This window comes from Canis aureus, chromosome 16, assembly GCF_053574225.1.
Source record: "Canis aureus isolate CA01 chromosome 16, VMU_Caureus_v.1.0, whole genome shotgun sequence".
Lineage (NCBI taxonomy): Eukaryota > Metazoa > Chordata > Mammalia > Carnivora > Canidae > Canis > Canis aureus.
The window spans coordinates 18,418,531-18,443,701 of record NC_135626.1 but is presented as its reverse complement, the minus strand read 5'-3'; the positions used below and the strand labels follow the sequence as shown (position 1 = coordinate 18,443,701).

The 25,171-nt window shown below is 54.6% G+C and overlaps 1 protein-coding gene and 1 long non-coding RNA gene across 2 annotated transcripts in view; one reads left to right on the top strand and one right to left on the bottom strand.

Moving 5' to 3' along the window:
• Window positions 1-1,189: 1,189 nt before the first annotated feature.
• Window positions 1,190-25,171, top strand: part of FOXN1 (forkhead box N1) — a 28,715-nt gene continuing 4,733 nt past the window's right edge. Inside the window, exons 1-6 of the mRNA XM_077852041.1 lie at window positions 1,190-1,353; window positions 15,444-15,595; window positions 15,984-16,442; window positions 18,740-18,853; window positions 20,610-20,740; window positions 22,486-22,582. Of these exons, the coding sequence (XP_077708167.1) occupies window positions 15,473-15,595; window positions 15,984-16,442; window positions 18,740-18,853; window positions 20,610-20,740; window positions 22,486-22,582 (924 nt within the window). The 5' untranslated portion in view covers window positions 1,190-1,353; window positions 15,444-15,472. The remainder of the gene's footprint in view (window positions 1,354-15,443; window positions 15,596-15,983; window positions 16,443-18,739; window positions 18,854-20,609; window positions 20,741-22,485; window positions 22,583-25,171) is intronic.
• LOC144286039 (uncharacterized) lies at window positions 10,827-20,555 on the bottom strand. Its single transcript, XR_013354152.1, has 3 exons — window positions 20,343-20,555; window positions 17,326-17,401; window positions 10,827-11,012 (listed from the first exon to the last, which is right to left on the bottom strand). It is a non-coding gene; the product is annotated as an uncharacterized LOC144286039 (long non-coding RNA).

Genomic DNA, 25,171 nt, shown 5'->3' with positions numbered 1-25,171 from the left:
ATAGAGTAAGTGGGGAGGAACCACCCTCTCCATACCCTCAGGCCAGGAGCCAAGTCCCAGGCGTTGCTGGGTAGCAGATCTACCACTAGGTCTCTGCAGCCTTTAGCTCCAGGGAGAGGTACAAGTGGGCTTAGAAACCAGGCCAAATGGGGAAGAAGGACGAGGGAAAGATCAGCCAGGAACAGGAGACACAGGTGGGGCAAAGAAGATGAAAAAGGAAGCAGTGAGAGGGAAGTGGGGGCAGAGAAGGGGAGCAGGGTGGGGGGTTCCAATGGGAGCAGTGGAGACCAATTCTTGTCCACTCTCGGTGGACTCTCAGAGGCTAGAATCAGGACCACAACCATGTGGGTTTCTTTTTCTACCCTCCAGAACATAAAGAGTAGCTATAGGATCATGATACAGAACGAAGGGCCCTCCTCCCCATCTCCACCTGCAAAGACATACAGATACACACACAGAGCAAGATTGCTGACCCAGAGCACAGACAGACCAGATGACCTACGGGAGGACACAGACATAGGACATGGGGTCACAGACCCACACAGAAATATGAGGAAAGACGTAGATGCAGATGCATGCCACTCCAGGAGACAAATGTACAGACTCATGGAAAGACTCACGTGCCCACAGACACATGAAGGGAGTCACACACACATACACATGGGTGCCCATGCCCGCACACACCCACACACACAGGGAGACTCCCTGAAGGTATCAGTGGGGCTGGAGAGACAGACAGATGGTTGGACTCCACGGACAGATAGTACCTCGCCCTTGAGGGCTCACAATCATTGCCTTTCACATCAGGCTGCAGAGGACCCTGGGCCACCACAGCAGAGCTGTTCCCCAGAATCCCTTTGCAGGCTCCATGAACATACATGTGGTGGCCCAGCTCTCTTGACATATGTGTACATGTCCCAACAGGCCTATGCCCCACCCATGGAGGCTGACATCTCCTCTCTGGGGTGCAGGTGGGGGCCACAGGAGAACCCCCTCCTCCATAGGCCACAGGCCATGCCCGCTGGCAGAGACTGGGGCTGGGGTTGGTCCAGGAGAAGGGAGGGGTTGGGGGGAGCAGGGGTGCGGCTGGGGCGGGCACAGGAGCCGGTACCTGTCAAACAAGAGCCAAGGAGCAAACTAGCTTCTTAGTCACCTTGCTCTTCTCCCCGTTTTGGCAGCAGCCCCTCGGGGCAAGGGGAAGCTGATATCATAATTATTGGCTCACCCAGCAGCTGCCTCCCCTCACCTGATGTCAGCACAGACCCAGGACGGCCAAGCTGACGGACTGACAGGCGGACGGAGCTCCTGGCCCCCCAGACCCAGGCCCCCACGCCGACCTGCTTCACTGAGCAGGTAAGAGGAGACTGGTCCCAAATCAGCCGTGGAAGCCAGCAGGGCAGGGCCAGAGCATGGGGAGGGGGGTTGCCTTTTTAATGGGCCCTGGGGGAGACCGGGAGCACCTGGGTGCTCCCCATCTTCTCACTGCAGCTGAAGGGAGACTCAGGAAGCGGGGTGAGTGCCTGGAGGCCAAGGAGGACCCCCTCATGTTCCTCCCTCTCATCCCTGTCCCAGGCCGCCTGACGTAGTGGGGCTTGTCGTTCTGAGGTTTGTTGGATTTTGTGTGTGGCTCTGTGGCTATGCTTAGCCACCCCATGCTGGGAGGAAATGAGGACTCAGTAATCTTAGGACAGGAAAACTAGAGCTGAAAGCCTGGGAGGCAGATTCCCAATTTTAGTGGCTTTCTAGAGGAGAAGGGGGAACCCAGCTTCGGGGGCTGGGTGGTGCAAGGGGCTGTGTTGATGGAGAAATCGCTCAACATCTCTGGGCGGCCTAGGCTGGGGTTTAGACACCTGAGGGCTAGGGGGAGGCCTGGAGTGCAGAAAGGAGACGGCACACCTGGTGGAGAAGCAGACAGGTGGCAAGCAGGTGCTGTGGCCAGTGCCGGATGCTGAGCTTAAGGCAGCATCCCCCGGAGGGCTAGGAACACCTCTCTCCCTCAAGATCTCTGGAATCAAGAAGCCTGGTGAGCAGACCTGGGGTAGGAAGGTAGCTGTACCACCCTTGAAGCCTAGAATTGGGAGTCTGGGAAGCAAAGGCCCTTAGGGAAATGGCTGGCATGGCAGGAAGCACCCTCTGGCTCCCACAGCTTCTCCCCACCCGCTACCCACCAGGTAAGGTTCTGGCATTCCCCAGGGAGTCCCCCAGGCCCTCCCTAAATGTCCAAAGAAGTAAGTCAGATAAAGCACAGACTCTAACAAGTAGGCGTGTTTGCCTCTTCTCTCTGCACCTACAGACATGGGGGTTATGGTGGTGTGGAGGGTATGTTTGTGTGTGCATTGTGGCCGGGCACAGCCAGCCAGCAGGAAAGGACCTGGGTGAAGAGGGCGCATCCCAGAGAAGTCACTTCACCCATCTCCTTGACTCTATGCCACTTATTCCCCCTGCCAGGCAGGGCTGCCCTCTTCACTTTGCTAATCCTGCAGGAGGACACTTGGTCAGCTCCCTCGAAGTCATGAAGTCTCCACTGCTGCAGAGTCCAGGTCTGCTTAACCCATCGCCTCGGCCTTCCCCCACTAATGAAAGCCAGCTCCTCTGGGCTGGTCTGAGGGTATAGTGGGTGGATGGCGTTGTACTCCAACCCTGTCCCAATAGGCGCTGGCTCAGGCCCTTTTACCACCTGGGTCGTTGCCTGACCCACAGGACGCAGGCAGTAGAAGGCCATCCCCAACTGAGGGGTCGCAGCACCTCCTGTCCCAGACCCTCTCTCATGTGGTGGGCCAGGCAGGGCCAGAGTCAGGAAGGCTGGGGCTGGGGCGGCTCGGGATCCTTAGGGGCGAAGGTGCCACAAGGAGAGGCTCTTGTCCTCCCAGCTCCCCGCCCGGCCCCGCCCGTGCTGCCTCTGCGGAGCTCAGCTCTGGGCTCCAGGGCCTGCTGAGGCATGCTGCCCCCCCAGGCCCGGCGCCTCACTCACCTCCCAGGGCCAGGAACCTGTTCTCCCGGGAATGCCAGGGAGTTCTCAGAGGACTTTATTTCCCAGGGGCTCAGGAAGCCCCAGAATCCTCTCAATTCTGCTGTCGGGAAAAGGAGGACAAGATGAGGGGGGTTTCCCATCCCCCCAACTTTGTCTCATCCACAAACTGAGCCCACATTGCCCCCTACCAACAGCCTTGGCTGTTCATCATGGGAGGGGGAGGAGGCTTGGCAAACTTAAAGATTAGGGAGAAGCTCACCAGGGACACGTGCCTTCTGGGAGGCTGTCATGTGCCAGCCCCCCCACCTATACCCTGGTCTCAGGGAGGGCCTTTCTTTAGCCCCCATGGGGAGTCCCATCTGCCTTCTAAGAGAGCAACATAGCACCCCTTCCCATGAGCTCTGACTTCCCAGCCAGGAAGTCCTTCCTGATGTTAGGCTCCCTCCTTCAGCCTGAGTCTTCCTGGATCCGCAGAACACCACTGCCTCCACGAGGCTCGTCAATATAGTGACTGTTACTAAGTCACACTGAAGTGTCCTGAGACCTTACGTACAGGGAAGGGCAGAAGGAAGGCCCCTCTGCCCTTCCATTGGTCTCTCAGCTCCATACTCTACTGAGGTGGGGCGGTTGGGAGCCACTTCTGCCCGTCTCCCCTGACTCCCCAATTACAGAGGGCTGCAGGGACAGGGGTCCCGCAGACATGTCCTCCCCTCTCTGTTTCCTAGTCTCAGCCCGCCATCCCTGCTAGGCCTGCAGGGGGAGTCCAGCAAGCTGAGACTGGCTTCTGCAGCAGGAGAGATTGACATTGGGACTTCATGACATGTTTCAGTATCATAAATTGAGTTTGGTTGGACTGTGTGACCACAGGAGGTGGTTTCCTGAGTGCGGAGGCAACCATTGATCTGGGATGGGTGTGGTTGGGCTGGCAACATGCCCAGGAGCAGGGAAATGACAAGATGACCTCTGGGAGGGTGCATCTCAGAAGCATCAAACATCCCTGAATAATTTTGGTCTTTCTGATTTATTGCCCCTTCCTCCATCTCCGTGCTCATCTCCAACCTCAACCCGCAGCCTATCCCTAACCCCTTCACCCCAACCCCATCCCCAACTTCACCCTCATCTCCACAATCCCATCCTTCTCTACCTCACCTCCTCAGCCCCACCTCCATCCTCAGCCCCAAAACCGTCTTCCATCCTCACCTCCCCAGAACGGATCTCTCCATTCACCACCAGAGATCTCCCTCAAAGTCCAACACCCCTCATCATCGCCCCAGTCAGGTCCTGCTTTGTCCTCCACACTCTCCCAGTATTTAGAAAAAGCCTAGAGCAATACCACTAGAACAAAAAGGACTGGATGGGGTCATCCCTGGAGAAGCTTTCTACTTCCTGATCCTATCCAGGTCTTAAGGGCTGGACACTGGCCAAACAGCAAAAATGAGATCAAGTGCAACAAGATGAGTTGAGGTCTGATGACCAGGTGGACCTCTCTACATGCAGGTGGGTGGCAGGTAGAAGAGGGAAGACGGAGAAACATGCCCAGAGGAATCCAAAAGTAGGTAGTGGCAACCTTTCTTGGCAGGGGGAGCCACAAGTGTAACCAATTCAATTAAGCATGGCCAGGCCCAAAGGAGGGAGATGGACAGAAGGCCTGCCAGGTTGTTTAGGAATGACTGCTGTCGTGAGCATCCCCCGGTCTCTACCCTCCCTGTGGCTCTTGCTTACTCAGCTCAGATTAATGGGGCCGGGGAGAGAATTAGCCGAATCGTGATCACTCAAGGAATTTGACTCGAGAACGAGCTGTGAGTCACAGAGAAAAGGGAACCCTTGCTCTCATGGCTATTCTGGGAGCTCCAGGGGGTGGGCACCCCTCAAGAACCCCTGGATGCACCAAGAGAGCCCACTGGGGCATCTGACCCTCATTTCCAGCCCCTGTTCATGGGAAGATGCATAATCAGTCAACTTTAAGCCCTGTTCCTCTGGCCTGAAACTACTGCTTCTGACAAACTACAGCCAGCTTGGGCAGCAACACACATGCACACACACACACACACACACATACACACACCTAGAATGGGGCGTGTCCCTGGAACTGGATCGCCCGGAGACAGTTGGAGATTCCACCTACACTTGTAAATTCCATAGTCATGTCCCAGACTACACCAGTCCATCAGTCTTGGAAGGCATAGGATGTGCTCAAGGATATGCACGCGTGCGCACACACACACACACACACACACATAGACACATATCACCACGCTTAGAAAACCCAATGATCAGACTCCACTTAGCAGAGCCAGAGTGATTTTTTTTTTAAGATTTTATTTATTTATTCATGAGAGGCACAGAGGAGAGAGGCAGAGACACAGACTCCTGCAAGGGAGCCTGATGTGGGACTTGATCCCAGGACCCCAAAATCACAACCTGAGCCGAAAGCAGACACTCAACCTCTGAGCCACCCACGCCAGAGTGATCTTAGCAGAACCAGTGCAGCAGTGTTCACTGCCAGAGATGTCCCCAGCTCCTTCAGAGAGAGGTGACTGGAGCCTACATTGGGCCCCACAGAGCATGTGGTTTTGGAGAGGAGATTCCACCTCTCTGAGCCTTCCCCCTGAGCATGCCCAACCTCTCTGAGGTGAGAAGGGTTTTGGAGAGAGAGTTCTTTGAGATGATAATGCCAAGCCCAGAGGGACCCAGTGATGCTCAGGGAGGAAAGGTAGGGACTGGAGCCCAGAAGCCAGATGGGCTTCTGGTGGACCAGAACGTACCAGATCTTGGTATCCTTCTCAGATGCACAAGGGAATAAGTAGAGACTCAGTCAGCTTCACCCAGATGCCTGCAGGAAGGGCTAGTGCCCAGATCCCTGCATAGCAGAGAGCAATCCCTTCTGGGATCCCTTCAGCTTCCCCATCTGTCAAAGGGAGAGGGACTTGGGTGGGAGGGCCTTCCGGTGCTCTTTTCACTCCAGTTTGGTAAATTCAAGCAGTTGGCTTACCGCCTGTCTGTGCTCACACGTGCTCAGGGTGACATGAGGGGGAGGGGCCACACCAGTGTGTATTTGGTACTAGATCCGCATTATTGGTAGTGGTGGCAGAATCAATACCCATAATAATAGACTGGTAATAATGAGCAGGCCTTCAGAAAATAATATGTACAGAGCACAAGAGACCCCTGGCCCAGGAGATGGGGGGCTCCCAAGTCATCCACTAAGGTGGGCAGGCAAAGAGGGGCCCACCAACTGGATGTGAGCACTCTTGACCTACCCCCTGGGGAACACCCCAGGAAGGGCAGATGGTTGAAGGGGCAGATGTCAGCCACCAACCCTTTCCTGAAATCCCATGGGCCCAGGACCTCAGGGAAGGAGGCAGGAGCATGTTTATCTTCCTCTGACCATTTTGATTCTCACTCAGTCCCCAGAATGGCCAGATGAGGTATATATGACAAATATGATCCCCCATAGCCCATGCTGATGGCAGAGCTAGGAAAGGACGCTTCTGGAGTCCTTGGCCAGAAGGACTCCCTGTAAAGGAACAGGGGGGCTTGGCAGGGCAGCGAGGGGCTTCTGAGATAAATGCCAGGCTAAGGGATGGGATAAAGCAAGGCTCTAGTCATCCCTACTGGTCTCACAGCTCAAATCCTCAGCTGCAAATCACACCACAGCCAATGAGCTCCGTGGCTGATTATGAATGCAGCCCGCAGGAGGTGGGATGGGACCACTGGTTCAGCCAAGTGACTTCTTTACGGGGGACTTCCAGACAGGGGCTATAGAGCTAATGGGTGCTCAGAGGCTAGCAATGTAGTCACATCCCCTGGCCCATTCCTTCACCTTCCTACCGGCTGTGGCATGGCTGTCTTGTTGTAAGGGAGAATGAGGCCAGATTTCACAATCTGTGAAAAATCCTCCTGTTCCTTCCATCACTCCCCACCTCATCATCCACTCTTTGGCCCCTTTCAGAACTGGGCAGACTGAGGTTTAGCAGGAACTTGCTTCTCCGGAAGTCAGTGTCTGGGGCCTCAGACCACTGCTTTCTGTACACTGTCCCCCTGGGAGGATTAAGCAGGAAAGAAGTCCCCACCCTCCAGAAGCCCAGCTGTCTAGTCAAGCCCCCAGTGGTTCAGGGTCATTTTGTCTATACAAGTTCTTCCTCAACCTGTGCTCACCATCAGAACCATCGTGCCTTTATTTTATTTTATTTTTTTTTTTTTACAATTTTTTTTAAATTTTTATTTATTTATGATAGTCACACACAGAGAGAGAGAGAGAGAGGCAGAGACACAGGCAGAGGGAGAAGCAGGCTCCATGCACCGGGAGCCCGACGTGGGATTCGATCCGGGGTCTCCAGGATCGTGCCCTGGGACAAAGGCAGGCGCCAAACCGCTGCGCCACCCAGGGATCCCCATCATGCCTTTAAAAACCCCTGGGGGAAGGTACAGAGTGAAGGGCCCCTCGGGGGAGTTGCCCATCTAAAAGGCTCATGTTCTTGGAATTGAGAATTTTGCTCTGGCTCTTCCTGGTAACCTTGGAGAGCAAGCTGATCTTGCTTCTGGGAGCAAGATCTGGAGGTGGGCTCACTGCCTCGGAGCCTGGGCTCCAGAGTAGGCAAGAGGGAGGAGAAGGCAGACCATGAATGATCCCTAAGAGTAAGAGCAAAAGATCTCTGGATTGGGATGTTTAGGTCTCTGGAAAGGGGAAGCTAAGGAGCAGAGAGAACCCAGTAGAGCCAATCCCTCAGACTAGATGGACAGTCTTTTCTAGGAGAAAAGGGGTCCTGGTAAGTGTTTCTCAGAAAGGGATGGATGGAAATGTGAGGGGTAGCATTCCTTATTTCCTTAAAACCAAGCATCCCTTCCTTCCCGTCTACCAAATGAACAGACAAGTCAAGGATACCTACCTATCTGTCCCCATCCATTCATCCATCTGTCCATCTGTCCATCTATCCAACTGTCTTGATTTCCATCCAGTCATTAGTCCACCCACCAATCTGTCCATTCATCAATCTGTCCACTCCGTCCATCCATCCATCCATCCATCCATCCATCGTCCATCTATCCAGGAAGGTCAGGCCCCAATTGGTCTCCCCAGGGCTGCTGAGAAGGGCCTGTGGTCCTGTGGCATTTATGGGGCATGTGACCTGCCAGCCTGGCCTGGGGAGGCAACCCCGCCCCAGCCCTCAGGCAGGGGGCCGGTCCAGGCATGTGGGAGTATTTATACCTTGATGGAGGCTCCCTGGGTGTTGCTGGGCTGAATGACTCCCCGAAGCCGTGATGGTGGCCATGGCCCCGAGCCCACTGTGAGTGCTTGGATTCAGCTCTTCTGGGACCAGAGCTGGGTGGCTGGGGCTGGGGATGGGGCTGGGGCTGGGGCTGGGGCTGGACTGGGCTGGAGAGATAGGAAGCTGTCCGGAGGTGGCCAGGGGTGGCAGAAAGGAAGGGGTGCAGGGCAAAGGAGAGTGGGAAAATAGGAAGCAGTTGGAGTCAGGCATCCACAGCAGAGCTGGGACCTACCCTGGAGAAGGAATGAGTCCACTGCCATTTACTAGCCTCTGGAGGGTCCCTTGGTGGCTGGCAGGCAGAACAGGGCAGGAGGACTAGATGACAAGGGAGATTAAGGTCAGATATCTGGAAGAACTTCCAGTTCAGCCCCAGACATGGAAGATGGCTCAAGTGCTTTATCAGGATGGGCACACTGAGGGATCGTGTAGGACCAGTCTATTTCCAAAAACAAGGGAATGGCTGAAGTGGCTTCCGGGAGAGCTCTGTTTTAGGGAGATGGGAATGGCTCCGCTGCAGGTGTCTGTGGCTCGGATTTGGGGGACAACTGCTCTTCATTCTTTGCTCTGCTCCATTCTGCCCCCTGCCTGTTTGTCCCTAGCTGCCTCTCAAAGCACTTTAATCAGATCTCAGGGCAGGGGCACCTGACCCTTTTCCTGAAACTGAGGCAGGGTGAAGAGCCAGGGGGGCCAGAACTTTAGCTTTCGAACCCCCAACCTTGATGGGATGAAAGGATCTAGAAGTTCCCTCCTTCTCGGCACACTCAGACTCCCGTATCCTGGGGTGCACAAGGCTCAGGAGCAGCCCCTGGGCCCTTCCCTGCACCCCCAACTAGGTAATTACTGAGCTGCTCCAGGGGGGCCCCTCCCAGCGGCCGGGCAGGCGGAGCCCCGGGTGGGGCCACAGGCAGCACCAGGCCCCGGCCCCACCCCTCATAAAACATGCTGCCGCAGCCAGTGACAGAAACCATTAAGGCGGAACTGCACCATCTCCACCTCTCTCATAAAGGGCGGGCAGGAGGCTGCCTGGTGGGAGGGAGCGTGCAGGGAGCCCGGTCAGGGCCCTCCGTGTCCTCTGTGACTCAGCTGCCCACAGAGGACCCAGCAACAGACCCTCCCAAGGGAATCTCCCACGTGGTGCCTGACCCACTGCTCTGGCTTCCAGAGGTGTTGCTGAGCTGGGGCTGTGTAGTGTCATGGTTAAGCACCTTGGCTTTGAAGTCTGTCTGAATCCTAGGAGGCAGGCATAGTTTGGTAGCTGGGTGAACTCGGGTAAGTCGGGTTAACCGCGTCTATACAATGAGGATGATAATACTCTTCTGGGACATAAGAATTCACCCAGCTGGTCCTGGTCCCCTTGAGGATGTCCTCAGGGAGGTCCCTCCTAAAGGCAGGGCAAGGGTGAGGGCCCTGCTGACAGCTCTGGGGACATGTACACCTCCGCAGGACCCGTATCAGCAAATTTAGAGGCAAATGGTCCCAGCCCCCATTGTACTTATAAGGGAACAGAGGGGACAGCCCTGGTGGCTCAGCGGTCTAGTGCCACCTTCAGCCCAGGGCCTGATCCTGGAGACCCGAGATCGAGTCCCACGTCAGGCTCCCTGCATGGAGCCTGCTTCTTCTTCTGTCTGTGTTTCTGCCTCTCTCCCACTCTGTGTCTCTCATGAATAAATAAATAAATAAAATGTTTAAAAAAAATAAGGGAACAGAGGAACAGAAAGAGGATGTGACTTGGCCAAGGTCACACAACCAGCAAACAGGGTGTCCCCCAGCCCTCAACCCCAGATGGCCCCTTCTGCCTGAGTCCTAAACACTAGAAGAAGAGTCTCAGAGGTGGGGAGATGTGCTGGGTAGAGGAGCACAGGGCCTGGTTGTTTGTGAGAAGGGTACAGAGCAAGGATTCCATAATGCTCTTGGTTGCTTCTGCTGTCATGCTTTCTGGAGAATTTCTTCCCATAGTGCTCCCCAGTCAGGTTAGGGAGCAGGGACTCTGCTCTGACTTCTCTCTGACTCCAGGGAAAACCAAGTCTACTTCTTCCATCCCCATCCCTGCCTTCCAACTCTCCAAGTGTCATGGATGCCAAGTTACTGAAATGGTCTTCAGCTCCTTTTTTGTCAGGGTTGCACTCTGGAGTGTGTGTGTTTAGGGGTGTGTTTGGGGCTCTGGTGACCTAAGAATCAGGAGATGTGATTTTTAATTTCAGCTGTGTGGCACTGGGCATGTCACTTCCTCTCTCTGGGCCTCAATTTTCTCCTCTGAAAAATGGGGTTAATGACCTTGCTCCCCTACTGGTGGTGTGCTGACCAATGTCCACCAAACAGCTCTCAAAAAAAAAAGGCTCTGATTTGTAGTGTTTACTAATGTCCCTGGGTAAGTATTTACACCATGGCCAGTCCAGACTGATTTGACTGAATGAGGAACTGGAGAGAGGTGGGCCCATGGGCCCAGTTGCTCTTGAAGCCCACAGTAGCTGTCTCCAGCACACCACTGCCTGTTAATCTCTGGGGCAAAGGAAGAACAAATGAGCAGACTTTGTAAACTGCAGAGTGCTTTATAGATGTAGAGTTGTGAGGACGATCGTCCAGACAGTTGAAGGGACCCCAGGGCACAGTCCACCACTGAGAGGCCTAGCCTAGCTCCAGCCCAGGAAGGGGGCAGGCTGTGGGTCGGGGGAGCCATTTCTCATAGCTCCTGGGATCTGAGAAAGGAGAGCTGACTGAACCTCCCATGTGGTTTGCTGTTACTTGCACACACACACATCCCATCACATTCCCTAGAATGAAAGCAGGTAGGATAGAGGTTAGACTTCAAAATTCCTTCTGAATGCGGTTGCCAGCCTTAGGACACTGGAGCCATTAGCAAAGCCTCCTGAGCGATCCAAAGCAATAGAGTAGCCCTCCCTGCCCCCTACCTTCCCTGGGAGTTTCTACGGACACTGGCTTTAACATGAGAATAGCTGGAATTGTGTCTGAGGTCAGAAAGTCAAGAGGAGGGAAGTTTAGCCTCTGCCAGTGCAGGAGGATGATGTCATGGAAACCAAGGGGGGAGTTCTTCCCCCACCCCCAGAGCTCATGCTTTCAATTAACTCTGTCCCACTGCTAATTATTACTAATAGCTACTATTTATTGAGCATGTACTATGCATTAAGCTATTTACAAGCAATATTTCATCTAAGCTTCCAGAGAGGTATGTATTATTAGCCCTCTATTACAGATGAGGAAACTGAGGCCCAGGGAAGGAAGTGAAGCACCTTGCCCAACCAAAGTCACAGTTTCTGGAATTCAAACCCAATCCTGACTCTGGAGCTTCTAAGCCAGATCATCCAACCTCAAGGGCACTGCTGGTTACTCCAGGAAGGGTTCTGGGGCCAAGGCAGCCTCCCCCTTCTCCCTACAGTGAGCTCCTCCCTGTGCTAGACAGGAGCCCCTCATATACATCAGTCAGAGCCCCACTGCTTGGCCCCTTTTGAATGCAGTTGGTAGAGGACCCCCTGTTTCAGGAGCTGTGTGGTCTTAAGCAAGTCACTGCACTTCTTCTCCAGGCCTTCTCTCCTCATTCATAAACCAGAGTTTGGGCTGGGGTGACCAAGGGAGTACCACTGAATCAGGAGTTGCCATCTCTAAAACCAAGCCAGAGGAAACCCTGCTCAGAGGGCCATTCCAGGGCTTCTGCATCCTCAGTGCAAATGGACAGGTGGGCCTCTGAGCTCTGTATAGACTCCCTGGTTTTAATCCTATCCCTGTGGGGCTTGGAAGAGGGGGATGGTAGTTTGGCCGAGTCAAAGTGTAAAAGTCATGGCTGTGTGTGAACTAAAGCCTATGGTGAAGGTCTCTGAGATGCTGGAAGTCAACCAGGGCTCCAGATGATGTCCTGGGACATAGAGGCTGATACAAGGATGGGGGTGAGCCAGAGGCTTCAGGGGGCCCTCACCGAAGGCCAGACCCTCAGCAGGATGTGCAGCCCACGCTGGGACTCAAAGAGGCCTCCTCAGGTTCACGTCTCAGAGAGGCAGAGCTGGGGTCTCAGCCCCCTGAGGCCAGGCTGAGTGAAGGCCAGGCATAGAGGGCAGGGGTAGAAGGGACAGCTGCCACCTGGGGGTCACTGGCCTATCTCCCCAGATCTGCCAGACCCGAAGCTGCAAGACCAGCAGGGAAACTAGAGTCTGGAGTCACAGGCCACAGCCACATTTGGCCAATAAGGCCAATGTATGACATGCGTCCTTGAGCATTTTCTTTTTAATTTTTATTTATTTATGATAGTCACAGACAGAGAGAGGCAGAGACACAGGCAGAGGGAGAAGCAGGCTCCATGCACCGGGAGCCCGACGTGGGATTCGATCCCGGGTCTCCAGGATCCCGCCCTGGGCCAAAGGCAGGCGCCAAACCGCTGCACCACCCAGGGATCCCCCTTGAGCATTTTCTATGTGCTGGGCATCCTACACACATTGGCTATCTCTCTCTCTCTCTCTTTTAAAAGATTTTATTTGTTTATTCATGAGAGACACATGAGAGAGGCAAAGACGCAGGCAGAGGGAGAAGTAGGCTCCCCATGAGGAACTGATGCAAGACTTGATCCCAGGACCCTGCATTGGTTCTCTTAACCTTCATGACGATCTTGTGAGATAGGTCCACAAGCCCTATTTATCAGAGAAGCAAGATACAAAAAATTACACAGTTGCTTCAAAATCACACTGCTAGGGATACCTGGGTGGCTCAGTGTGTGAGCATCTGGCTTTGGCTCAGGTCATGAGGGTCCTGGGATCGAGTCCCACATTGGGCTCCCTGCACCGAGTCTGCTTCTCCCTCTGCCTATGTCTCTCTTTCTCTGTATCTCTCATGAATAAATAAATAATCTTTAAAAGAAAAAAAGAAAAGAAGAGAAAAAAAAAATCACAGCCAGGAAGTGACACAGCCTGGACTCAAACTCAAGTCAAACCAAATCTGCAACCCTTGCTCTTATCCATATACTATCCTGCCTCCAGAGAGAGGAGCAACTATTGCCTCATGGGTTACAAAGTGTGAGACATGGGGGAAAAGGGCCCCCCGCATTTCCCCTGGAGGTGCTGGAGAAGGCTTGGGAAAGCAGCTCTGGGCCAGATCCAGGCGTGGCAGGCAAGCCCCAGCTGTCCTGGAGCTGTCCGGGGAACAGGGGCCAGGCGGGCAGTCATGCGGAGCCAGAGATGGGCTGCCCCGCACCTCGGGCCCCATGCCTGCTCCCCTGTGGTGTCCAGTTACGGCCAGCTCGGTGCTTCCCTGGTCACGCCACATTTAGCATTGCTGAGTGAGCGGGTGCTGGGACATGGAGAAGGGGTGGTAGAGACTCTTGTAGTGGCAGGAGAGCCTCCGGCCGGGCCCCACCCCCAAACCCCCAGCTACTAGCCCCCCTCCCCCATTGATCCCCTGATGGGCTTTGGGCAAATGCCCTCCCTTCCTTGTCCCCATTACCCCCAAACAAAGGGAGGAGGTAGTTTATTTATCAATGGCGTGCCAACCCCAGGCTGGGCCCCATGGGGTCCCAGGAGAGCTCCTGGGAGAGCAGGGCCTGGGAAATGCATGGTTATCCTGATCTGTTTGGTAGAGGCCTCAGGGAGGAGGGGTAAGGGTGAACCTCATGCTTGCCTTATTGCTTGACACCCCAGCTTAGCCCACACCCACTCTGGCCCCCCCACCAAATGAAGAAACCTTAAGGGGGTACAGCCAACAGACCTGGGCTTGAGTCTTGACTCTGTTAAGGATTAGCTATGTGATTTGAGCAGGTCATGAAACCCTGCCGAGCCTCAATTTCCTCAACTATAAAGTGGGGTTAATAATGTATCTTTCTTCCCGGTTTGTTCTGACAAACCAATGAGAAAATTCTCCAAATTGTTCACACAGCAGCCAGCCCAGAGCAGGCCCTCAGCAAATGGAGGTCTTTATCAGAGACTACTTGGCAAAGAGGAGTACATTCAAGAGGAACTGCCCTTTGCAGGTGGTGGAGAAGGAAGGCAGACAGCTGAGGATGATACTAGTAAGGCCGTACTAATAATGATATCAACAACGAGAGCCGGCATCTATTGAGCACTTACCGTGTGCTAGACGCTGTACAAAATGCTTCCTATGCGTGATTTCATTTACTAGAGCATCCCTATGCGGGAGGCCCTACCTCTCTCCCTGCTCTGTAGATGCTGGTGTTGGAGCTCAGAGAGCTTCCCTAACACAGGTAGCAAGAAAAGGCTTAGAGCTAATTCCTCTCAACCTCTGGGCTGTGCTGGGGACAAAGTTCTGTAATTCTAGAAGATCGGAGCAGAAAGGGCCCTAAGCTATCATCTACCACAAGCCCCCTAGTTTTTCAAATAGTGAAACCAAAGCTCAGAAAAGGCAGTGGCAAAAAAAAAAAAAAAAAAAAAAGAAAGAAAGAAAGAAAGAAAAGAAAGGGCAGTGGCCTGGGGGACATCTGGCTGGCTCTGTGGGTAGAGCATGTGACCCTTGATCTCAGGGGTTATGAGCTTAAGCCCCATAGGGGGTGTAGAGATTACTTAAAAAAAATTTTTTTTTAAAAGGTCAGTGGCCTGTACAAGGTCATAGGTACTAGATGCAGTCTGGAGGCGGCAAGAGGCCATGCCAGGCTCACAGGGCCACCAGGCAACCAGGTCCCTTCAAGTCCCCAGTGGCACACTGGTCCCACCAGTTCCTAAAGTGGCACCACAGGCCCAGCCTCTATGGAGAGCTGGGTCCCCTGCAGCATGAGGATAACTCCCACCCTAGGCCTGGGCTTGACCCTCTCTCTCCAGCTCCTCTTCTCTCAGGACCACCCACTTGCTCAGCCACCAAGCAGAGGCTGCTCACCATGGTCACCTAGCCCAGTCCCTCACTGGGGAGATCGGGGCTAGAGGCAGGGTCTCCAGGGAACCATCTGCAGTTGAGCTCCAGAGCAGTCAACTCTCCCTCCTGGGGCTGGGGGCTGATGGGGGAGGGGTGGTGCTCACTCTCCCCACCAGCCTTCTCTCTGTGGTTTCTTCCTCTGTCTCTCATTGTTTATCTGCCTCCTTCTGTCTCTGATGTTTCTCTCACTTTGCCTGTTTATCTGCCTGTCTGTCTGTCTGTCTCTCTGTGCCTCACCAGATGTCTGGCTGGAGTGAAGGTTCCAGCCCAGGGATAGGGTGGGAATGGAGGAGGTGAACTTGGGGTTGGTCACCCCAGGACCCTGGTCCTCACTCTCATCACAGCCGACTTTCTTCGAGGCCAGGACTAGGTGATGGTGTCGCTACTCCCGCCGCAGTCTGACGCCACACTGACCGGCCCCACCAGACTGGAGGGCGAGCCCCAGGGGGACCTCATGCAGGCACCGGGCCTCCCAGGCTCCCCTGCTCCACAGAACGTAAGTACCTGGGTGCCTTGGCCTGAGGACTGCATAGCAGCTGCTGGACCAGTCACCCCCACCCCCAGGGACCTCCTGGGATCTGCCCTGTCACTTCCACCAGTGACCAAGTACTCAGTGACTCCAAGATCCAGCAGTGCTCGGATACAGGCTTCTGCTGATTCCTTCAGTTTGGGGCTAGGGCAGCACTGTGCATCCATCAGACTTGGGGTACCTCAGATCTAGGAGCAGTGTGCCCTCATCAGATTAGGGCTTCCAAGGGTGGTCTATGTCTCCTCGGTTGTTTGGGGGCCCTCCAGAGCTCAGCCGCAGACCCCTTTACCCTAGCACAGAGTAGGGTCCTGGTCCAGCCTCTACTCACAGGCTCTCTACCCTCTATCCATCCCAGAAGCTTGCCGGCTTCAGCTGCTCATCATTTGTGCCCGACGGCCCTCCAGAGAGGGCAGCCTCACTGCCCCCACAGAGCCCCAGCGTCGCATCACCAGGCCCTGAGCAAGTCCACTGCCCAGCCGGCCCTGGCCCGGGCCCCTTCCGGCTCTCGCCCTCAGACAAGTACCCCAGCTTCGGCTTTGAGGAGGGCCCGGCAAGCAGCCCTGGGCGCTTCCTCAAGGGCAGCCATGGGCCTTTCCACCCCTACAAGCGGCATTTCCATGAGGACGTCTTCCCCGAGGCCCAGACTGCCCTGGCCCTCGATGGACACTCCTTTAAGACCCCGGGGGCGCTGGAGGCCTTCGAGGAGATCCCCGTGGATGTTGGGGAGGCTGAGGCCTTCCTGCCTGGCTTCTCAGCAGAGGCCTGGTGCAACGGGCTCCCCTACCCCAGCCAAGAGCACAGCCCCCAAGTCCTGGTGAGTACCAGTGGCTGGTGGGCATCCCACCTACCCCCCAGGGGTCCTAGTTCCCAGAATGAGTCCTTTGAGATCAAACTCCACCTTCCCTTCTCAGACCTTTCACTCAGGGTCAGTGTGCCAGGGAAGTGGCAAGCTCAGAAAGCTGGGGTCTCGACTTCATTCTGGCCTCCAAGTCAGCTGGGGAGGGGATGCTGACTTGCCCCCCCCCACACCGCCCCCCCCCCCCCCACGAGCATGGACGGGGTGGAGTGGGGGAGGCAGATCAGTCTAAGGAAGCTGGCAGCTTCCCAGAGGCTCCTGAGTCAGGATTCCAGTGTGTGACTTCTCTATTTGTTTAAGTGTCAGAGAATCCCCAGCCAGACCTACCCGCCCATATGTAAATGTGAGAAGAAAAACACATTCCAGAGACCTAGAGAGAGGGTTTAGGGAGGAGCCACAGAGCACAAGTTTCCCTCTCCAGCATCAGCGTACATGGTTGAGAGAGCTTCCAGGCCCCATTCTTTGCCCAGAATGTAGCCTGTGTATATTCATAGAAATACCTTGAAAGCACCTTGGAAGGTCAACATGCCCTTCCACTGCCATACCCACACTGTGTGATCTTGGGCAAGTCACTTAACCTCTCTGAGCCTCATCTGAAAAAATGGTTAAGAGGACCAGCCTCACAGTCTTGTTGCCTTGGGAAGAGGAAAGCTAAAGGGAAGTTTGGAGATCCCTGAGGTAGTGAGCACTGAGCGGGCTCAGCCTGGGTTGTGCCTACTTAAGATGCCCACCAGCTCTCCACACCTCTTGCTTTCACACAGGTTCCCATTCCATCCCCAAGCCACCCCAGACAAAGCCTGATTCCCAGGCTTGGAAGATAAGGAAGGGGTTGGGTACCTACCAGGTGTGACCAAGACAGGGACTCTTGGTACTGGAGTCCTTTGATGGCTTCTCCTCAGGTCCATTGAACATGACAGCTGTTCATGGTGAGGGCACAATCATATTAGCTGCTGCCTTCCCCAAATGTCCACCCAGTGCCAGTTCCTGAGCACTGTGCCAGATGCTTCCTCTCAAGGACCCCCACTTACTCCTCACAGCAACCCTCAAAAGACTTCCCACTATCCCCATTTTGCAGATGAGGAAACTGAAGTTCCATAGAGGTCAAGTGACTTTCCCAAGGTGTCCCTTGGCCTGTAGGAAGTGAGGCTAAGATTTGAGCTCACTCCCTTCCCCCTGCACAGTGGAAAGGAACTCAGGCCCAGGAAACTGCAGCTGCTAGTCAACTCACTGGGTGACCTTGTACACATCACTTCCCCTCAGTGGGCTCAGCCCCATCATCTTCCAAATGAGGAGGTTGGACAACGGCCCTTCCGGGCCTGAGATTCTATGATGGTGGCTATCTCTGCATCAGCAACCCCAGGGCACATCCAGAAAGAGGTCACTGTTGATTTGACCCTCTGGGCCCAGATGCTGGTTCCCAAGGGCCCTTGGGAACCTCAGGAAGAGTGGTCTACCTCCTTCTTAACCTTCCAGTACCTAGCTGTCCAATCTTTCTGACTAGTGCTAGATTCCAGAGGCTCCATGTGGACCTCATGACCTCAGGAAGCCAGAGTCTGGCCACCTCTGCCAGTAGCAGCTGCAGATTCCCTGTGCCTGGGTGAAATAGTGCCATGGGACTCAAGCAGACCAGCAACTGGGTAGACTCCCTGGATCAGAGAGCAAAGGCCTTTGAGTTGAGGATGACCAGGAGACAAAGTGGAGAGGACTCATCAGCCCCCTCCCAGGAGCCTGCTGGAGCTCCCCTGGGCTTTGCAGAGGAGGAGGTGGCAGGGCTTGGGTCACCAGCTGGGCCAACCAGTCTGACCACTTCCTGTACTCCCCTTACTGTGGCCCCGCAGTGGGAATTCTAGAACACTAACCTTTTCCAGATGTCCTCCACAGACCTGTTCAGCAGCTCTGAACCAAGTGGGCCCCAGCCAGGTTTGAGTGGGATCAGGCACTATATTCTTGTGCTATTCCAGAGGGATCTCTGACCCTACCCAACCTCACTGTGATCATTGTCAAATCTCCCCCACTCCTCTGGACAGCTCGGCCTCTGCCTCTCACCTGAAGTGAGGTGGAGGGGTAGGGAGTACTGTCGATTCCAGCCCTGGCTCCCCCAGGAAAATCCCTGACCTTCTCTGTTCTCCATTTGTTCTCCAGGACTAAGCTTTGGGGGAGGCAGAGTGGAGGTTGCTTCTGTGTAACTTTCAAGCCACAGAAGAGAGGGAGGAAGAAAATCAAGGTCCCACCTGGTCATCTGTGTTTTTTTCCAGCAGGGGTCAGAAGTCAAGGTCAAGCCCCCAGCTCTGGAGACTGGTCCTGGGATGTACTGTTACCAGCCCCCCTTGCAGCACATGTACTGTCCCTCCCAGCCCCCATTCCACCAGGTGGGTCAGAGGCAGGTGGGCATGCATCCCTGGGGCCTCAGCATATTACGTGGTGTGAAGTGTGTGGGCGTGTACATGACTGTGCACACTTGCAATGGCAGGTAGGGGCAGCCCGAGGTCCAGGATCCACCTAGGGTCGGGGGCCAGGGGGTAATGAGGAAGGAAGCAATTTCCCTTCTCTAGAAGTAGGTGGGGTTCATCCAACAGTCTTAGACAGAGAGTCTCAGGAAAGAGAGTGGGGCTGAGATTGGGACAGGGTTCAGACATGAACCAAAAAAGAACAGGAAGAGGAGAGCCAGACAAAGGCAGGGGTGAAGAGAAAAGGAGTGTGTGGGGTGACACACAAGACTGAGCAGAAAGGGAACAACAGGCTCCTGTCTGGGTCAGCCACTGTCTGGCTATGTAGCCTTGGCCCCAAACTTCCCTTTCACCTAGACAGGGTGGGAGCAGGCCTAGAGTGAAGAGACCTTCCCACCTGGAAGCCTCCAAGACCCCATCATCTTTGGCCCTTTCCCTCTTCTCCACCCCACTGCCCAGCCTCAGCTCCCCTGACATGGACAGGATGCCCAAGTAATCGCCCCGCATTGGCATGGGATGCAGGTTTTTAAAAAGAGAAAGAAAAGAGCCCCAGAGCATCCAGGCAGCTCCCAGGAGTCACTGGGCAAGACAGAGCAAGTGGCTGCCCAGAGCCCAGCTCTATCCACCTGCAGCCTGGCACTGAGACAGGCCCTGCCTGTGGAGCAGGTTCCACTCCCAGCTCTTTAGCCTTGGCCCTGATCTTGGCCCTAGCCAGGGAGGCAGGCACGTGGGGGGGAGTGGGGGAGGTGGTCAGACTGCTTGCTTTGGGGCGGGGGATGGAGGGAACCAGAGGGAGCACGTGAGGCATCATCCTTGCCACCATGAGGAGCCTAGCTGGAATGGCTAAAGCCATCCTGAGGCTCAAGGTCTTGAGGGTGTCCCTGAGGCAGCCTGGCCCATCAGGGCCTGAGCCACAGCAAGGTTAAGGGGCTGCCAGACCTTAAATGGCCTCACCATGCCCAGCCCTGCTTTGATTGTTTTCTGAGTTCTGTACCCCCTACCCACCCCCCCGAACAAGATGGCCGCACCCAGGGCTTTATAGAGCCTGCAAAGAGGGTGACTCAGGTACTAAGTGTCTCTCGGGTGACCTGGAAAGAACACTTCAGCCTGGAGCAGATGGGGGAGTCAGAGTCTCCTACCCCCTTTGCCCCCATAAAACACCACCCCTGGCACCGCAGCCACTCCCTTTGCCGTAAAAACACCTCCTACCCCCACCTGCCCACCACCATGACCAGCCCTTTCAAAGAGCCACTGAAACTCATAAAAGGTGGCAGTGCCCAGCAAACGAACGCCCAGGCTGGACACCCCACTTCCGACCCAGCTGCTCCAGGAAATGTGGGGGAGGCCTGGAGCACCTCACACTCTCTAGCCCAGCCAGGATGCTTCCCCATCACCATGGCAACCAGAGTACCTAGATGGCTTGGAAGAAAGGCACTTTGAGGCCTCTGAGATCCCAAATTTGGGAATGTGGATCTCCTCAGAGTCTCTCAGATGTCCACACCCTTAGCCAGCCCCCTCAGATTCAGATGGCTCTGCTTTTGGAGCTCATAACCAGGGAGAGAAGAATCTAGCCTCAGCTCCCCCTCTGGATGTACATGAAGTGGGGGGGGGGGGGGCACCACCATCTTGGGAAAGACTGGTTACCATGGCAACCATTCTGCCCCTTTGACCTCTACAGTACTCACCAGGTGGTGGCAGCTATCCCATACCGTACCTGGGCTCCTCACACTATCCGTACCAGCGGATCGCACCCCAGGCCAGCACTGATGGGCACCAGCCCCTCTTTCCCAAACCCATCTACTCCTACAGGTAAGTTTCTCAGTCCCCCTGGGGTGGATGGAAGAGGGGTAAGAGCACCAGTGGGGAAAATGAGGCATGGAATCCTCAAGGTATATAAGGTGATGGTAGAAAATGGAAGTCATACCCAGTAGGTTTTGAGAGGATGCTGGAGAGGAGATTCCTGCATGGGGGCAGGCGGATGGACTAGATCACATCTGACCTTTTGTCTGACCCTGGGGAGCCAAGTCAGTGGCTCTACCTGGCAGGGGCTGGTGCCCTGTGATGGGTCCCCTAAGCTCTAACCTCCTGGGGCCCAGGGCCTGGGACTGACAGTTTAGGAGGGATGCTCGCCCCCTTCCCCCTCCCTTTCCCCTAGATACAGAGAGAAACCCAACCCCAAAGCTCTGCTGGAAATAAGTGAGGGATGAGGCCTGCAGACACAGCTCAGGGGTCCACCACCTGCAAGATTGGAGCTGGGGTTGTAAGCCCCAAGCCTGCAACACCCAATGCCTCTAAGAGACCTTCCCACCTGAACCCTCATTCATCCAGTTAACAGTGAGGCTTCATCTCCTGTGTGCCAGGCCCCACATGGGGTCAGGTCATTAGCCAGTGCAAGCTCAGGGAAGGAAAAGGAAGGCAAACAGCAGCCAGAAGCATGGAGAAGAGTTTTGGGGGAGGCAGGATGATGATGCACACCCAATCCTTGGAGTCCAACAGAACTGAGTTCAAGTCGAGGTTCTAGAATTCACTAGCTATGGGGGCACCTGGGTGGCTCAGTCAGTTAAGCATCTTCCTTCAGCTCAGGTTATGATCTCAGGGTCCTAGGATTGAGCCCTGCATCAGGCTCGCCTGCTCAGCATAGAGTCTGCTTTTCCCTCTGCCCCTCTCTCAGCTCATTATCTCTCTCCCTCTCTCCCTCTCTCTCTCTCTCTCAAATAAATAAATAAAATCTGGGATCCCTGGGTGGCGCAGCGGTTTGGCGCCTGCCTTTGGCCTAGGGCGCGATCCTGGAGACCGGGGATCGATTCCCACGTCGGGCTCCCGGTGCATGGAGCCTGCTTCTCTCTGCCTGTGTCTCTGCCTCTCTTTCTCTCTCTGTGACTATCATAAATAAATAAAAATTAAAAAAAAAAACATCTTTAAAAAAAATAAATAAATAAATAAATAAATAAAATCTAAAATTCACTAGCTGTGAAGTCTCAGGCAATCTCTCTGAGCCTCTATTCATCTGTTAAAATAAAAAAAAAAGGAACAGCCATATTCGGGCCTTTGGAAAGATTAAGTGAGAGAATACGCCTGGCACATTGTAGGGGTTCAAGAAAACTTAGTTCCCTTCCTTGCTGTCTGACAGTGTGCAACTGGCTGGGGCCTGGCTGGTAATGATGGCTTCCATTTAACGAGTGTGTTCTATGTTCTAGGCATCATCCTTAATCCTCACAACTCTGAGGTAGCTATTACTTTCCTTACTTCAAAGTTGAGGAAACTGAGGTTCAGAGAGGTTAAGGCACTCACCCAAGGTCACACAGCCAGTGAGTGGCCAAGCCAGTATGACAACCCAGGCCTCTCAGATGCCACAAGACCCTTGTGTATCAGTAATTCCCAACGTCAGTAGACACCTTCTCATCCTTTCTCCTTTCAACCTTATAGAGCCTCTCACCTAAGTCTCCAGCAGTTTATTCCTCCTCAACTACTCCAGCCAGGGCAGGTGGAGTGGGAAGGGGGAGACTTCCGGCCTGCTCAGAAGTCCAAACTCTCAAAGTTTTCTCTGCCTTCAGCATCCTCATCTTCATGGCCCTTAAGAACAGTAAAACTGGGAGCCTTCCTGTCAGCGAGATCTACAATTTCATGACGGAGCACTTTCCCTACTTCAAGGTGAGCCCAAGATCCACCCTAATCTTACCACCCCGAGTCCTGGGCTAGCCAGGCCTCTCTGGAGCCAAAGGGTTCAGTTAGAAGGCAGAGCAAGGGTCAGAGTGAAAGCCAGGAGAGGGTTTGCCTCCTCCATGCATCCTCTTGTCTCCACTTCAAAAAGTCCTAGGTCATTCCGCCGAGGTTACACAGCAGTCCAGGAGTCAGATCTATGCTGGTGGAAAGCAGACATGTCGGCCCGGATAGGCTTCAAGAATCATCCACCTATCCCAAGTGGAGAGGAAGAGCTTGGGAGAACTGAGAGACCATCCCCACCCCTGGCCCCAGGATGCTGTAGGGTTAGAGGAATCTGAGTAAGAGCTAGCCAGCCAGGGTGGCATGGGATCCTGGGACCACAGAACCCGCTGCCTTCCAGGGAGAGATTAAGATCTGCCTCTGTGGGTGGCAGGCTCAGCGGCAGTTCTGCCAGAAAGCGGGGTGTGGGCTTCATGGTCTTCAAGTGTCCCAGGGAACTGGGTGGCTCACTTGACCTTCCCAAGTACAGTATCTAGTTCCTCTCATCCACTGAGGGGGCTTCTGAGGGCTCTACTGGACTAGAGGCAGGAGAGATGCCCTTCTCTCCAGATGGGCAAACACATCAGAAGGGGTGATCCACCTACTCAAGGGCACACAACAGAGGGGATCGGCTGTTGGCTCAAGCTGTTTGGCTTCACACATCAACCGCTTCCCTCCCTTCTCTGCATGCCCCCATACCCTCCAGCACAGACCTCTTCTTTGGGGGTGGGGGCAGAGATCAGAGCTTGTGTGTGAGGAGTGTCTTCTCCAAGGTCCAGACCCTGGTGGAGATAATCTTGCCTGCTAACCAGGCAGGAGGTAGATGCTGAGGCCCAGGTCCAGAACTCATCTCCATCTGCCAGTAGGGGGATTTTGCCCCCACTCTCTTCTCAGTTGTCCTACCTGAGGATAATCTGAAGCTGATACTCAAACAAGTTTGTACTTGCTGCATTGCCATCAAATGAGGAGTGGGCAAGATGACCAGAGTGGTCTGGCCAGGAATGGAAAAGTATGGTCATCTTTCTACCAGTGATTCTGGAAGGGAGAGGAGGAGGGAGGAGAGTTGTCTCTGGGATTTGAGAAGCATCAAAGCCAGCATCCAGGGCTGCCCCTATATCCCAACAGATCTAGAGACGAGACCCTCCCTATGCCCTATAGCTTGTGGAGGGTCCTCTATAGGGCTTCACGGGGCCAGGCCAGAGAGAAGGAAGTGAGGGCCCTGCCCTGTTCCTCTCAGCCATTCCTCCCTGCCAACTCCCGGCCTGGCCCCCAGCCCCTCCCTGCATCTCATCTTCCTAGCTTAATTATTTTTTCTGGGAGCCGTGTAATCCCTGTTTTATGGGGCTGAAGAGTGAAGAGGTCTAACAACTTTTTTTTTTTTTTTGGTTCTAGTTGTTGTTCTTAGCCAATTGCATCACTCCCTCACTCTTGAGTTTACATTTGACTTCAGAGAGAAAGCATCTGTGAGGATGGGACGGGCCCCAATGGGGAAGCCAGCACTATAGGGTGACCTGGGCAGGGCCCTTAATAAGGGGACAGAGCTGGAGTCTGGGCTCTGTCACTGCCTCCTGTGTGATCTAGGGCCAGCCTCTTTCTTCCCTGGACCTCAGTTTCCCAATCTGTAAAATGGTCAGGTTGAACCAGTTGGCACATACATTCCTTCCAACTCAGACGGCTCCCCTCTCACCTACCTAAGGAATTAGTTCAAAGATCCCCTGTCCCCTTTATCACTCACTCTTCATTTGAAGGTCATTTTTCTGGGTAAAAACAGAGTGGACCCTGGGGCAGGTGGCATTCATGCCCAAGGCAGCTGAGGTGGGCGTCCTGTAGCCCCATGAGTCAGGGATGTGGGACTGGGGAAGTGTCCAGCCACTGGACATAATTATTAGTGCTGACCATCCTTCTTCCAAACAGGAAGTGGCTGGGGCGGGGGCTGCCCTGGCATCCCAAAGTCACAGATTTATGGGCCTATAAAAAGGCCCAGTGCACATTAACTCTGCCCATCAGGCGACACGGCCTGGACTTCTAGTAGGAACTGTTGTGGGAGTTGACGGTGAATCCCCAGCTGACCAGTCTGGTGGCTCCAGAATCCCTCCTTATGACCCTGCGAGCCTTGGGGGTCATCTCAACCAGCCCCCAGCCCCAGGCCAGCTGCCCCCTGAGAAAGGCTCCAGCAGCTCCTGCCAGCAACTTGCAGTGACGCTGGCATTGGGACCCAGTTCTGCTGGGCGTGATTCAGCCTGGCTGCTCCCTGGGGCAAGGGAGCTGGGGAGGAGGGAGTGGCCGCCCCTCATTATGCAGAAACTGCAGGCTGAAAGGGAAAAGGGACCAGGGGGTGAGGGTATGGGGGCCCCACTGGCTGGAGCAGATGCTTTGCCCGTAACCCTGCTGGGCCCAGGACTATCACAGAGGCTGGAACAGAGCTGGAAGGGGGGGTGGGGGTACCCACTGGCACCCCTGCCGCCACCTCTCACCCAACTGAGTCAGCCTAATGGTTTTTACAACCCTCCCTGGGTACAATTATTGCACTGGTGGTAT